Source organism: Anastrepha ludens, chromosome 4, assembly GCF_028408465.1.
Source record: "Anastrepha ludens isolate Willacy chromosome 4, idAnaLude1.1, whole genome shotgun sequence".
NCBI classification, from domain to species: domain Eukaryota; kingdom Metazoa; phylum Arthropoda; class Insecta; order Diptera; family Tephritidae; genus Anastrepha; species Anastrepha ludens.
Window position 1 is genome coordinate 24502440 of NC_071500.1, and position 13336 is coordinate 24515775.

The following is a 13336-nucleotide window of genomic DNA, read 5'->3' on the forward strand; positions in this document are numbered from 1 at the left end:
TTGGCTCGTGAACAAGATTTTGATCTCCGTTTGCAAACTTGGCAAGGTATAATAATGATGAGGAATATGCCGATATTTAATGTGTTACTACGGACTCTGCAAGTCGGTCTTTATCTTCTCAATCGTGAAAAAAAATTTTTTACAGGTTTTTGCTGTTATGAGCTGCCTCAAAAAACCGCCCAGTAGTCCTTAATCCTGTCCACTCTCTTATATTACATAACCCCATCATTTTCTTTCTTCCAATCCCTCGTTTGCCTCCGATTTAGCTTTGCACAAGAAGTTGTAATAACTGATGTTTAGGACCATGCATAAAATGACCGAAATATGTATTAGCTCTCTATCCTTTCGAAGTTTGGTTAAGACTTTTTTGTCACTGACTTTGTCTGTCCACGATTTTTTCATGATCCACCTATAGCAGCATAGCTAAAACCCCTCTAATTTGTTCACACTTGTTACCTTTAGTGTTCATGCCTCTACACTGTACAACAAAACAGATCAAACATAACATTTAAAGTACCGAATGCCTAGTTTTATCTTGAAATTTCTATTATGGAGAACTTTTCAATAATTGAAAATGACTTCTTTTGCTGCTTCGATCCTGCAACAAATTGCTTTGTTTTTGATCCAAGCCAACATTCTTGAAACGTGATTCTATTTGGTGTAGGTTGTCATATACATACAAGTGAATATTTGTTTTGGTGAGTGGATGAGTGTTTTTAAAACAACCGTGTATTTGGTTAATGGCTATTAAAACTTGGTTAACTTGTATAAGTTTTGAAGAGTGTTGGAGGAAAAATACATCCTTGGCGAACTCCCAGTTTCATTGCAATATCAATCGTCTGAGCAGTTTCTAGCCTCACCTGTATATATTTTGTTAATGTGGAATTATATGTTCCCATGTCTCCTGACAATTCATTTTCCAACATCACCTAAACTTTGATGACGCCTATTCATGATGACTTGCTGCCAGCCATAGTTATAGATATCGCTAGTTCTCGCGCAGCTAAGAGAACACCAGTTAACTCAGCTTTTCCTCTTAGCTCTAACATTTGCATGAAACGCTCCCACTGTGCGGCGGCTGCCGGTCAGTCAACTCATCTTGTTATGCACCAGTTAAACTAGCCCCATTACTAGCTCTTTATTCGGAGCGTTTTATATTTTGCAACAACAACTACGTACACTTAGCGTACTTAGTTATATTAGTGGTGGAGTATTTGCCCCCTTTTTGCTAAGTTTCGCAGAATACCTGATTTGTTTGAGGGAACTAATTAAATTTTTTACTACAAATTTGCTTTTGGCGAAGAAATAATAATAATAGAAATGAACTAACAAAGAATTTATAAAATATAATTATTTCAACAAAATCTCTTCATTTCTCTTAGGTAAACAAAATCAGTAGCATAGTAATTTATTGTTTGAACAAGTTGTAATAATCTCGATTTTTAAATTAATTTTCATATTATGTTGATCGTTTAAATAATTTTAGCATTTATTTTGGGCTTCAAAGTGGTTTGAAGTGTCTGAAACTGGAAAATAAATAAATTCCAATTTTCAAAAGTGAAAGGATTCATGAGGAAAGAATGTGTGGCGATGCAAGAAGTAACTTCAATGTTTTATTGCATCAAAAACAAAAAACAACAAAAAAATAACGAGGAGTTGTCAAGATTAATCAGCAGCGAACAAGATTAATCATCACCGACCGCCATAGCTGGGTGGGTTTGTGTGTGACTATCATTTGGTTGGCCTGGGGTTGGATGCCTAATGTGGGCATGAAACATTAAATGCTTGAAAAAGTTTGCTCTTGCACCTCGATAGGCAATACATAGTAAATCTCCACGAATAAAAATCATTTGCCGTTCAGAGACGTCATAAAACTCGTGGGCGCTCCATTTGTAGGCCAACGTCAATACACATCGTAGAAGCTCGTCAAACACGTCACAAGGTATGTACAGTGATGACATAAATAAAAGCACTGTGATAAAACTCCATGTTCAAGTGCTTTCGTGGCAAATTTGTCATTGTATTTGGTATTTAGGGATAGCCGTGGGTAAGACCAACAGACAAGACGATTTTGCTTTTGCGTGTCCATAAAATTCTACTCCATTTCTCTATTGGCCAGCCCAAATGATCTTCTGCAAATTTAATAATTTTTCAATAAACCAAATTTTTTGATAAAGCACCACTTCGAATCATTCTTTTGCTTGTCTGTTTGTATACGACAGCATATGCAAAAATTATAAATATTCCGATAGGCGGATTAATTTTGTGCCACTGTGTATTATCTAGTTGCGGCTAACTTTATTGGAACAATGAACTATAAAACCATTTCTGCATAATTTTTTTCACTTAGAAATTCGTTTTTTTTGCGCTTTTTGACCTGAAATATTTTTCGTATGACAACAAAATAAATATAAATTCAACTTTTTACGCAAAATAATTTTTTAATAAAAAATAATAATAACTATCTACCATCAATCGAATAAATAAATGTTAAGCCAATATTTCTTCAAAAATAAAAATGTGCGCTCAATAATATAATTAAAAATGAATCAATAAATCAATACCTTTCAAGCTTGAGATCTGATAAAAAAGGTGACTACTCACTTTGGAAGTGTACTAAATATTTGAAAAGACCAAATTGTCATGTTCCTCCAATCAAAAGAGATAATAATACATGGGCAAAAAGTGACAAAGACAAGGCAGTAGCTTTTGCAAAACACTTAACAGAAACTTTCCAACCCAATGAAAATCAATCTGACAATTTGTATACTCATACTGTAGATGAAAACACTCCTATTTCATTCATTACTATAAAAGAACTCAAAAGGGAAATAAAACAACTAAAAGATAAAAAAGCGCCCGGATTCGATTTAATTACAACTGAGGTTTTAAAAAAGTTACCCTACATAAGTTTGGTTAAATTAGTAAAGTTATTTAATCATTCAATTCAGCTTCACTATGTTCCAACCCTGTGGAAAGTTGCGGAAATGATAATGATTCCGAAGCCGGGAAAAGATCTACATCTTGTTTCCTCGTACAGACCAATCTCGTTGCTGCCTCAAATTGGTAAGCTATTTGAAAAGCTCATCCTCAATCGGTTGACGCCAATTATCGACTCTAAAGATTTGTTACCTTCGCATCAATTTGGCTTTCGGTGTAAGCACTCAACCATCGATCAGGTGCATAGAATCACAGCCGAAATTGAAAACTCTTTTGAACAGAATAACGTGTGTTCAGCAGTATTCTTGGACGTCGCACAAGCTTTCGACAAGGTTTGGCATGACGGTTTAAATAACAAACTAAATACCTGCCTTCCAAGCGGTTTTTGCGCCCTCCTAAAGTCGTATCTGAGTGAACGCTACTTTCGCGTTAAACAAGGAAATGAATACTCTGACCTTGAAGAAATAAATGCTGGTGTGCCGCAAGGAAGCATTCTTGGTCCGCTCTTATACCTTTTATACACCAGAGACTTGCCGATACCCTCGAATAGCTTGATCGCCACTTTCGCCGACGACACTGCCATCCTAGCAATTGGAAAAAGTGCTGAAGAAGCTGCAACCAAACTTCAAATTGCAACAAACGCTATTGAAGAATGGACGAAAACTTGGCGCATAAAATTGAACAATACCAAGTCAATACATGTAAACTTCACCAACAAAAAAGTGAATCATTATCCAATAATGCTGCTAGGTGCCGCAATACCACATGCAAACACTGCAAAATACCTTGGCATGACGCTTGATGCTAAGCTTCGATGGAAGGAGCATATAAAACTTAAACGGCATGAAATCCATCTGAAGGTAATACAAATTAAATGGCTAATTGGACGAAGATCAAAGCTATCCATATATAACAAAATAGCGATATATAAACAAATTATAAAACCAGTGTGGTCCTATGGCGCGCAATTATGGGGTTGCGCCAGTCAAAGTAATATAAATATACTTCAACGACTCCAGAATAAAATCCTTCGAGATATTCTCAACGCACCTTGGTTCGTTCGCAATAAGGATATTCATCGTGACCTCAATATCCCTACGGTCGCTGAAGAAATTAAAAAACAAGCAGAAGCCCACTCCCATAGGCTTCAAAGGCACGTGAACGAGGAAGCTAGCAATCTGCTCAACACCTCAGGCCTAACTCGACGACTGCATCGAATTAAACCACATGATCTGGCATGATGGCTGTTAGGCTTAAGGAAGGGACTATGAAAATCTCTTCACAAAATTCTATTTATGTTACCAAAATTGTACTGCTCGTTAGTTTATCTGTTGTTTATTTATCTTGTTATGTATTTTATATTGTATCTATGTTTGTAATAAAAAAAAAAAAAAAAAAAAAAATAATATAATATTATTAGGAGCAGGAGTAGTGGGGCCCAGAATCCACAAATCATACACTCTCAACAGGGACACCACCATCTTCCAAGCGGAACTATACGCAATAATGGAAGCAGCAAACATCATGCAACGTAGAAACCACAAGAGAGTAAAGATTAAAATACTCTCGGACAGCCAATCAGTTCTAAAAGCTATAGATAGCTATACATACAACTCAAAAACCCTCTTAGAATGCCACAAGGCACTCAATAATCTGGCATCCAAAAACAATGTTTCATTAATTTGGGTACCGGGACATGAGGGATATGACGGCAACGAAAAGGCAGACTTTCAAGCCAAAAAAGGGGCAGATGAAAACTTCATCGGACCTAGTCCTATGTTCGGATTCAACAAAAAGAACCTAAAACAAAAAGTAAAATACTGGGCAAAAACTCTATTAAATCAGCACTGGAACAAGGTAGAGGGTGTTAGACACTCCAAAAAGTTCCTAAGTTTCAACGCTAAAAGAGCTAACATGGCCCTCACGTTAAACAAAAAGAGCATTCGCACGCTCACAGGCGCCCTCACGGATCACTTCACCTGAAACAAACACTTGCATAAATTAGGCATAACTAACACCAGCACCTGCAGATTTTGCTGCGAAGATGAGGAGTCTATAGAACATCTCATTATCGAATGTCCGGGGTTGACGCATAGAAGAAAAAGGTTTTTAAACAAGTTCATGCTTACAGAGGAAGACCTCCAATCACTCCCTCAGAAGGAGTTGGTACAATTCATAAGCATACTTAACAGTCAATAGACAGCATAGGGTGCACAATAGATCAATATGGTCGCAGTGCTAAAGGGCCATACCTTAACCCTTTACAACCATTAACCATTAACCAATATTATTATTGTCATCGTTTAAAGGTGACGGTGTTTTTCGAACTTTCTTAAAGTCGGTTTCTGTTTTTTATAAACAATTAGTTTACGCCCTCAATAACATCGCATAAAACATTTGAATTCAAATTCAAAGCCTTATAAGAACCTGTGCACGGCACTCTTCTCGGAGTTTGTTGCCTGTGCGCCATGGGCAACCGAGCGCTAGAGGCAAACTTTAAACGTGTTTTTCCAAAGCTGTGTGCCAATATAACAGTAACGTTATCAAGCCATGATAAACGACTTTTAGGTGCCGGATGCCAGAAATTGAAGCCCATGATTTCCATAACATTTGGTTCCAATAATACGGCATTACTTGTCATATAGTCCGTGAAACAATTGAGTTACTGTGTTGTCGTTTCGGTAGGCAATTTATGCCTCGTCTCGGACCACATCGTGTGATATCACACATTTGGACTATTACTTGTGGGGCTTTGTAAAATGCTTTGTGTATAAACCAGCACTGATTGAGGCATTGACAGCCAACATTACGTTGATATGCTTTTTGCTGTTCGGAACTTTCTTACTGATCGAAAACTTTGTTTATTCGCTTCAGACTAACCAAAAAATGTGTGGACAAAACTTCAGCAACAAACTTGCAGATGACAACGCATACTGGCTGCGTCGCATTCTTGGACCACGGTTTTTTGTTTTTTAATTTTAATAATTTTCTGTACTATAATGATTATAGTAATCAATAGAATAATGCCAATAGAACATAGTGCCACTATCCTTTTTTCTCTTTCAGGTTTTTTACAGAACGGCTTTAAGTTCACTATATCAATGTAACTTTTTTCACCGTCACTGTACTTATGCGCTAATTATATGTGTTCACAAAATATTCCATCGAACTATAATAACTAAGATGGCGCTGAAGATGCCGTAACCCAGAAACCTTTAATTAAGTTATTTAATTATTTATGCAAATAGTAAGCGCAGCGCTGCAGCATTGACCATTGAAAAGCAACAAATATTTCGTCGTGCTACGAAACAAACTCTAAGACTGCGAAGAAAAATAAAATCTTCTGTTTACTGCTGCGGATATAGTGGAATGATTTAAGGTTCAATTGCTTAGCAAAGTAAGCCACAGAAACGCTTCTGTGAATGAGTTTTTATCTGAAATGTTTGTTTGGCGAAATCTTGCCAATACCTATTCAAATATCTTTCAGGTGGCCTCCAAACATCAACAGCGGATATTCGCTTTGACTTTGAAATAAATACAAATACAAATTATTGTATAATAAAGTGAACGGATTTAATGTTAATGGCGCTAATGCAGAAATCTTCGAGAAAAAGTCACATGCAATTTGTTAGGTTTTTTTTCTTTTTCTTTTTTTTTCGTGTATTTATCGGTATGTAAATATTATGGCAAGTATTTTTAATCAACAACCACTTGTAAAGCTCTATTCGCACAAAATGTGAGTGAAACAAAACAGACAAAAGCGTTAGTAGCAGATAATAAACTAAAAATAAATTTGAATAAAAAAAAAAAAAGAATAATAATTAATACAGCATACGAGTTTAGGGAGGGAAAAAAATAAAAAGAAAACCTGTGATTCGATAGATGCAACAAATATGTCGCTTACTGGTAGAATAATTTTGATTGCAGCAGTTCTATACACTTTTTCTATTGTGCATAACGACAAATTATGCTTTAAATTGTACAAATTATCAGTTACTTATAATAATCGAATGAGCAATACAGCTCCAAAGAGAGATGACCTTAAATCTAGACTGGTGACTGTTAAGTGGTGGAATGCTGCACTGAAGCATTCAGCTAAAAGCTAACCGCAAATGTCAAGTGCTGCGTTGGTGTTACACAAAATTAGCCACAAACGAAGGAGCCTCTTTGCAGCGCACAGTTCTACACCAGCGCGCAGTTCTACGTAGCACCGCCAAGCCGATGCCATGCGCTCTCATCTACGCTTGCGCTGTGGATAAACGGTGCCATATGAGGTGACGCCATTATTAGCTAACTTGTTAAAGGAAACGCCTTCGTCCAGTGGCAATGGTGACACTTTGATGGGCGCTATATTAACCGGCAACGGCAATTTCAAATTGATCGAAGTATCTGTGGTGTCGATGGCGCCTTTTGGTGCAATATCATTCGCGGCCTCCAGAGCCTCCACTAAGGACGAAGGCAATGTCAATATGGAGGAGGGTAGCGCGCGTGCTGCGGAAACTGATGATGCCGCGTGGCTGTTGCTGATGCCACTGCCACCATTGCCGGCACTGCCGTACTTATAACCTTGATTGGTCAAGGCTCTTGTAAAGGCGGCATTTTCCAATGCGGGCGCAGTAAATTGTTGTGCAACATTAGTTGCTGTCGCGGCCGGCAGTTGTTGTGTATGTTGATAGTACGAAGTTGCTGATTGTTGTGAGGCTTGCTGTTGGTTTTGTTGGTATTGCTGGTAGTATTGTTGTTGCGTTTGCTGTTGCACGTAGCGGTGTTGGGTTTGCGCATAGCCGGCGTATTGTTGTTGATATCGTTGCTGCGTTGTTGTGGCCGCCGATTGTGGGATGGTGAGTTGATGTTGCGGTGTCGGGTAGTGATAGTAGCGAATTGGCATGAAGTTGGACAGCTGTGCGGCGTTTGCAGCGAGCAGAAATGTGAGTACGCCACATAAGCGAATTGGTAGTTTCTGTAATAATGACATTGATTATTGAGAAAGCCAGAGAGAATTCTATTTTTATTATGTAAATGTTGGTTGGTTAAAAAAGTTCGGTAAACAAGTTTGGTAAAAAACTTAAATATCTCGTTTAATGAAACAATTCGTGAAATGAAAAATTAACAATTAGTGAATAGTGAGTTCAGGGAATTAAAGAGAATTGTAGACAAAAAAACAAAGAAATTGTACCGCTTGACCAAACACTTTACTTCTGAGCTCTACAGTCAACTATTAATGAGATAAAAAATTAGAAATAAATGATTGGCGCGTACACTACTGTTAGGTGTTTGGCCGAGCTCCCTCTACTATTTGTGGCGTGCGTCTTGAGTTGTTCCATATAACGAACGGCAGATAATTTTTGATGAGGAACTTTTTCATGGCAGAAATACACTCGGAGATCTGTCATTGCCTGCCGAGGGGCGACCGGTATTATTGTAGAAAAAACTTAGCTGTTTCATGCGGATTGTAGCCAGTACAAACCCATTCGGCAATGGCGATAAATGGAAGAAAGTAATTCAATTGAAGTGGACAGAATTGCTCAATGGAAACGTGAAATGTTCTGTCGAGACCAAGCCAAACAAAAACATTTTTGATAACCCAGCGGAGACTGCGAAAAATTTGTTGGGTGTTTTAATATAAATATATATAGTAAATTCTGCGACATCTGATTGTCATTTGTTACGGATGCTGCAAAACTTCACTAATCAATTCAATTGGGACCTACTAAATTTACTTGAACCAGCTTTAACAACAAAGGGCAACAATTCTGTTGTTATGAAATAATGATTCTCTTTCGAGAATAGGAAATAAATAATAGCGGTATATATATTTTACATATACAGGGTGATCCTTATAAGGTTTCCTTTAATCACATGTTATTTGGACAGTGACAGCTCTTTTCAGCGGTATCTGAAAGTCCGTATCATATCTCCGCGGAGTGAAATGAATCGCTTTACGCTCAATCATCGTTGGGAATATTGCAAACTTATACCAAAATCAATATTGTGGAGCCAAAATAGTAGGTAGGTAGGTGAAATGGTTGAAGTACCACTCTGGCATTCTCCAAGTAGCACTAAAGCGTCGTTTTGATACCATTATGAGGCCTCCAATAGGCAGATATCTACAGCCAGCCAGGGCTGTTGATGTAAGGGAGAGGATTGATGGGATTTAGGTTGTCGCGCTGACCCAGGCTGTCGAGGAAAAGAGCACCCAGTGCCCTTCATCGTTTGGCTGACAATCTACGACATTTTTAGAGAAAATGATCAACAGTCTCCTTCACTGAAAGTTCCCAATAGCTTCTGCAATGGGAATTATATGGTAAACCTAGCTTTTCCACGTGGGTGCCGATCGTCCAATGACCGGTAAACACAGCTACGAGTTTGAAAGTTCAATGGTGGGGAGTTCCCAGGACTTTCTGAGCCGAAATGGAACGTTCATTAAAAATAAGTCAAAAATCCTGAAGAAGTGCATTTTTGAGTTGGCGGCTATGCAAAGAAGCAAGCCTGCCACATCTGGGGATCGGAGAGCCTACGCTTGATCGTCATACTGAGACAGTTTGGTGCTTATTTTGGAGTGCCTATTTTTCTTCGCCACTTCGGCGATGTCAATTGACCACCTTTGAGCTGCGATTTGACATCGTTTGACTTGTGTTTATAGGTTGTTAAAATGAATATCAAACAAGTGGTTTGCGAACAAAAGCCCTAAACCCTCACCAAAGCCTTGGAAAAGACTTGTGTGCTATTACAAGATCAGTCACATGAATGAAATCGTAATCAGTAAATTACCGGCTCGCTTGCTCTTTCGAATAGACCAATAACGACTTGACTTGAATAGACTTTTGCTAATTTTTTTTTTAGTTTTTAAAAAGAAACCATTATATGGACCACCCTATACATATAATACATATATGTGGCCTGGTCTATGAAAAGGTACCTTACGTGTCAAAAAATCATTTTTCACTTTTTTGTTGATTCGAATAGTGTGTGAAAGGCTCTTTAAAATGGTGAAAACCAGAAAGTCATAATTTGTTTAAAAGTTTGTTAAAAGTAAAAAAAAGAAAAGTACAAATTCGAAAAAGACTGATTTTTTTAGAAGTTTAAACTTTAACTGCTGTTTTCTCGAAAACTTGTTTTCGCACGTAAGGTACCTTTTCGTAGACCAGGTCACATATAATATTATATTATGATTTCGTTTGAATGAAAATTTTAATGAGAAACTTTCTCATGTCCGTAACACACTTGGACCACTCTAGAAATGATACTTAGCACAGCACCTATTGACCTTATGACAGAAAATCTTGCAGCAAAATCCGCGGGAAGATTCGTTACTGCTGCATTATTTACTTACAGAACCTTCGGGCATAGTTCAATAGGACGGAGGAGTGCAGCTTGCACAGACTACGTCTCTACGTGGGAGAGAGGGTTTCACATTACGATGGAAGAGGAGGGATGGCACACAAAGGCATGAAGCCTGGCCGTAAGACTTTTCATATTTGCACAGACGGCTCTAAGACTAATTTTCTGTTGGCGTTATATAGTGGAAATAAACGAACGACACATCGACATGGCATTAAGATGCCAAATGCACGTCTATTGGGTACCGGGTCACAAAGTCATTAGAGGAAACGAAATAGTAGACGAGGGAGCCAAAAGTGCTGTTCTCCTACCATTTGAGACATTGAGATTGACATAGAAAAGCCGCTAAGTATAATATACTTGTACAACGAAGTGGACGACTACAAGTGGAAGCTATGTGGACTCATTTGACTACAAGCGAACTGCAAAAATCATGTGAAGAACTGATGACAAAAAACTGACTCAATTCCTACTTATGCTCACATGAAAGACTGCAGAACTATTGTAGGTATGCTAACAGGTCATATTCTGTTGGTTGCACATGCTTACAAGGTAAGGATTGCTAGCAACGACAAATGCAGGAAGTTCAGAGAGAATACTAAGGAATCTTTCGAGCTTCTTCTGTGTATTTGTCAGGTATTATCTAAAACGCGCTCGAAATGCCTGGGAGCCACAAAATTTAAAGGTCTGGAGGATTTCTCAAAAATAGAGCCTCCAAAGCTGCTTTGATTTGCTTAAAGCCTTGACATCCTACGTGATGTCTACTTTAAATCTTAATAAAGGTCAATCTTCAACTGGTATCGCTAGGGACGAACTTAACCTAACCTAATGCACTCTGCTTGTGGAACAACAGACGCACACCACAAATAAGAGGAGGAGCTCGGCCAAACACCCAAAAAGTGTGTACGCACCAATTATCTCCGTAGCTATATATATATATATATATATATAAAGTTTTTTTCTCACCATCAATGGTTTGGGTTTGTCGCACCCGAGGAAAAATAATTGTATACGTAAAAAAAGGTTAAAAAAACCATTACAATTAATTAAAAGTTGTTTATTACGTGAATAATATTTGTGTGAAATAAAATACAGTAAAGTATTCAGTTAAATGCAGAATTTTGCGACTTTGGCGCCATAGTAGCTAAAAAGTACGCATTTAAAAATAGCTCAGGAGCCTCAAACTCATTTTCATTGACGGTGGGCTAAAAAAACAAGGTTTTCTGTCATTAGATGTTTCATAATCACGGCGAGCTTGGAAACCGGAACCGACTGAATGCTAGTCACACGCACGCCTATTTGGCTTTATTATTTTCCCAAACTGATGCAAAGAAAGGATAAAAAAATTTATTGGGAACGAATAAAAAAAAAAATATTTTTATAGTATTTTGTATCGAACTTTTAAGCCAACCACTTAGATTTTTTATACTTTCACTCACATTATTCCACATTTTTTTAGCGGTTACTGTTTAACGATTTGCGAAACTTGCTTAGGCTTCGATATCAGCAAAATAGTATGCCAATGCTTTTGAGATTTTCAATACAATTTTTCACACTTGCACAATTTAAAAATTCTTTTTTTTCAAATTCTATATGGACAGTATGTTTTTTTTTTTGCTTTTGTTTATTTGACAGAAAAACACTGCAAATTTTCCACTTCAGCGTCTCGTTCTCGCAATTCAATGCTTTGAATATTCGTAACAAACACACGCATGCACGGACGATATCAGCTGGTTACTCCTTTATTGACACTTTGAATCGCATTGCAGCGCATTTGAACGACAACTTAAATGCCCGTTATTGGTTAATGTTGCTACGTTTGCTGCTACTCTTCGATCTTTGGTTTTCGGTCTTTGCTTTGTTTTTGTTTCCTGTTTACTGCAATCGAAAAGTTAAAGCAGTTGCCTGTCTGTCGCCAGTCGTTGTCACCTTGTTGAGCTTTTTTAACTGATTAAACTTTGTTCGCAGCCGAAAGATGCTTTTTATAGGAATTTAACGCTTTGGCTTGATATTTCATGTTATTTAATACATATTTGCTTTGCCAGTTTATGCGTTCATTCGATTGAATTTATATCCATTTGTGTATTTTAATTTTGAATTTCGTTCACAATGCATCGACTTATTAATTCTGCTTCTTATATTTATGTGTGTATACCTTTTGATTTTCTTATATTTTTCCATCGAAACATGGTTGTCAGCGGCCAGTTCGAGATGGTCAACTGGTTGTTGCTGCTGTTGTTATTTTTAAGATTATCGCTCACCTGCTGCCTACCACTCAGTCTCAACAGGTCACATGCTGCCTCATTTGCTGTGCTTGATTTTGGATGCTCCAGTCAGCGTTGTGACGTATATCAGCTGATAGTGCAAATCGCCGCTCAGCTGGTCATCTGCTCATCAGTTCATCGGCTCATCGGCCGCTCACCAGCCACTCGAACATTGGTTGGGGCAATCTATCACTTTTTTTGTTTCTTTGCGTTATTTTTATACCCGTGCGCAATTGGGCACAAGGGTATTATAATTTTGTTCCCATAAGGGTTGAACGAGCATAATGGATTCAGAATAGCTGTAGCCATATATGTATGTTTTTACCAAAATGCTCAGACTGAAGAGGGGAGCCGATTTAGTCTTATCCGTGCGTCCGTCAATTCACCTGTGGGCGCAATAGCTCGAGCAAAAACTAATATAAAATAATGAAAGTAGTTCCAACGAAACGTGGTTTAAATACTATTCTTTGTCAAAGGTAGTTTGGTATTGAAAATTGGCGAAGTCGGTCTGTAACCCCGACCACCTACCATATAATGGTAATTTCCGAAATTTCAGAAAACCAAATATATCTTTGTTAAAAATAAACCTACAATTATTCAAAATTTATAAAAGTGATCATCCCAAATTTTTATTAATATATTATATTGGCCACCGTATACGAATGGGTTGGTGCGTGACTACCATTCGGAGTACGTAAGTTTGAATCTCCGTACACAGACAGCAAAAAAATCGAGAAAAAAAGGTTTTTTCTAATAGCGGTCGCTACTCGGCAGGCAATGGCAAATTTGCG

General features: G+C 37.7%; 1 protein-coding gene across 1 annotated transcript; it reads right to left on the minus strand.

Annotated features, from left to right (window-relative positions):
- Window positions 1–6532: 6532 nt before the first annotated feature.
- On the minus strand, window positions 6533–12215 carry LOC128861280 (uncharacterized). The gene is made up of 2 exons (XM_054099295.1): window positions 11721–12215; window positions 6533–7900 (listed from the first exon to the last, which is right to left on the minus strand). Exons 1-2 carry the CDS (start codon window positions 11730–11732, stop codon window positions 7175–7177), a joined length of 738 nt encoding a protein of 245 aa, XP_053955270.1. The 5' UTR covers window positions 11733–12215; the 3' UTR covers window positions 6533–7174.
- Window positions 12216–13336: the final 1121 nt, after the last annotated feature.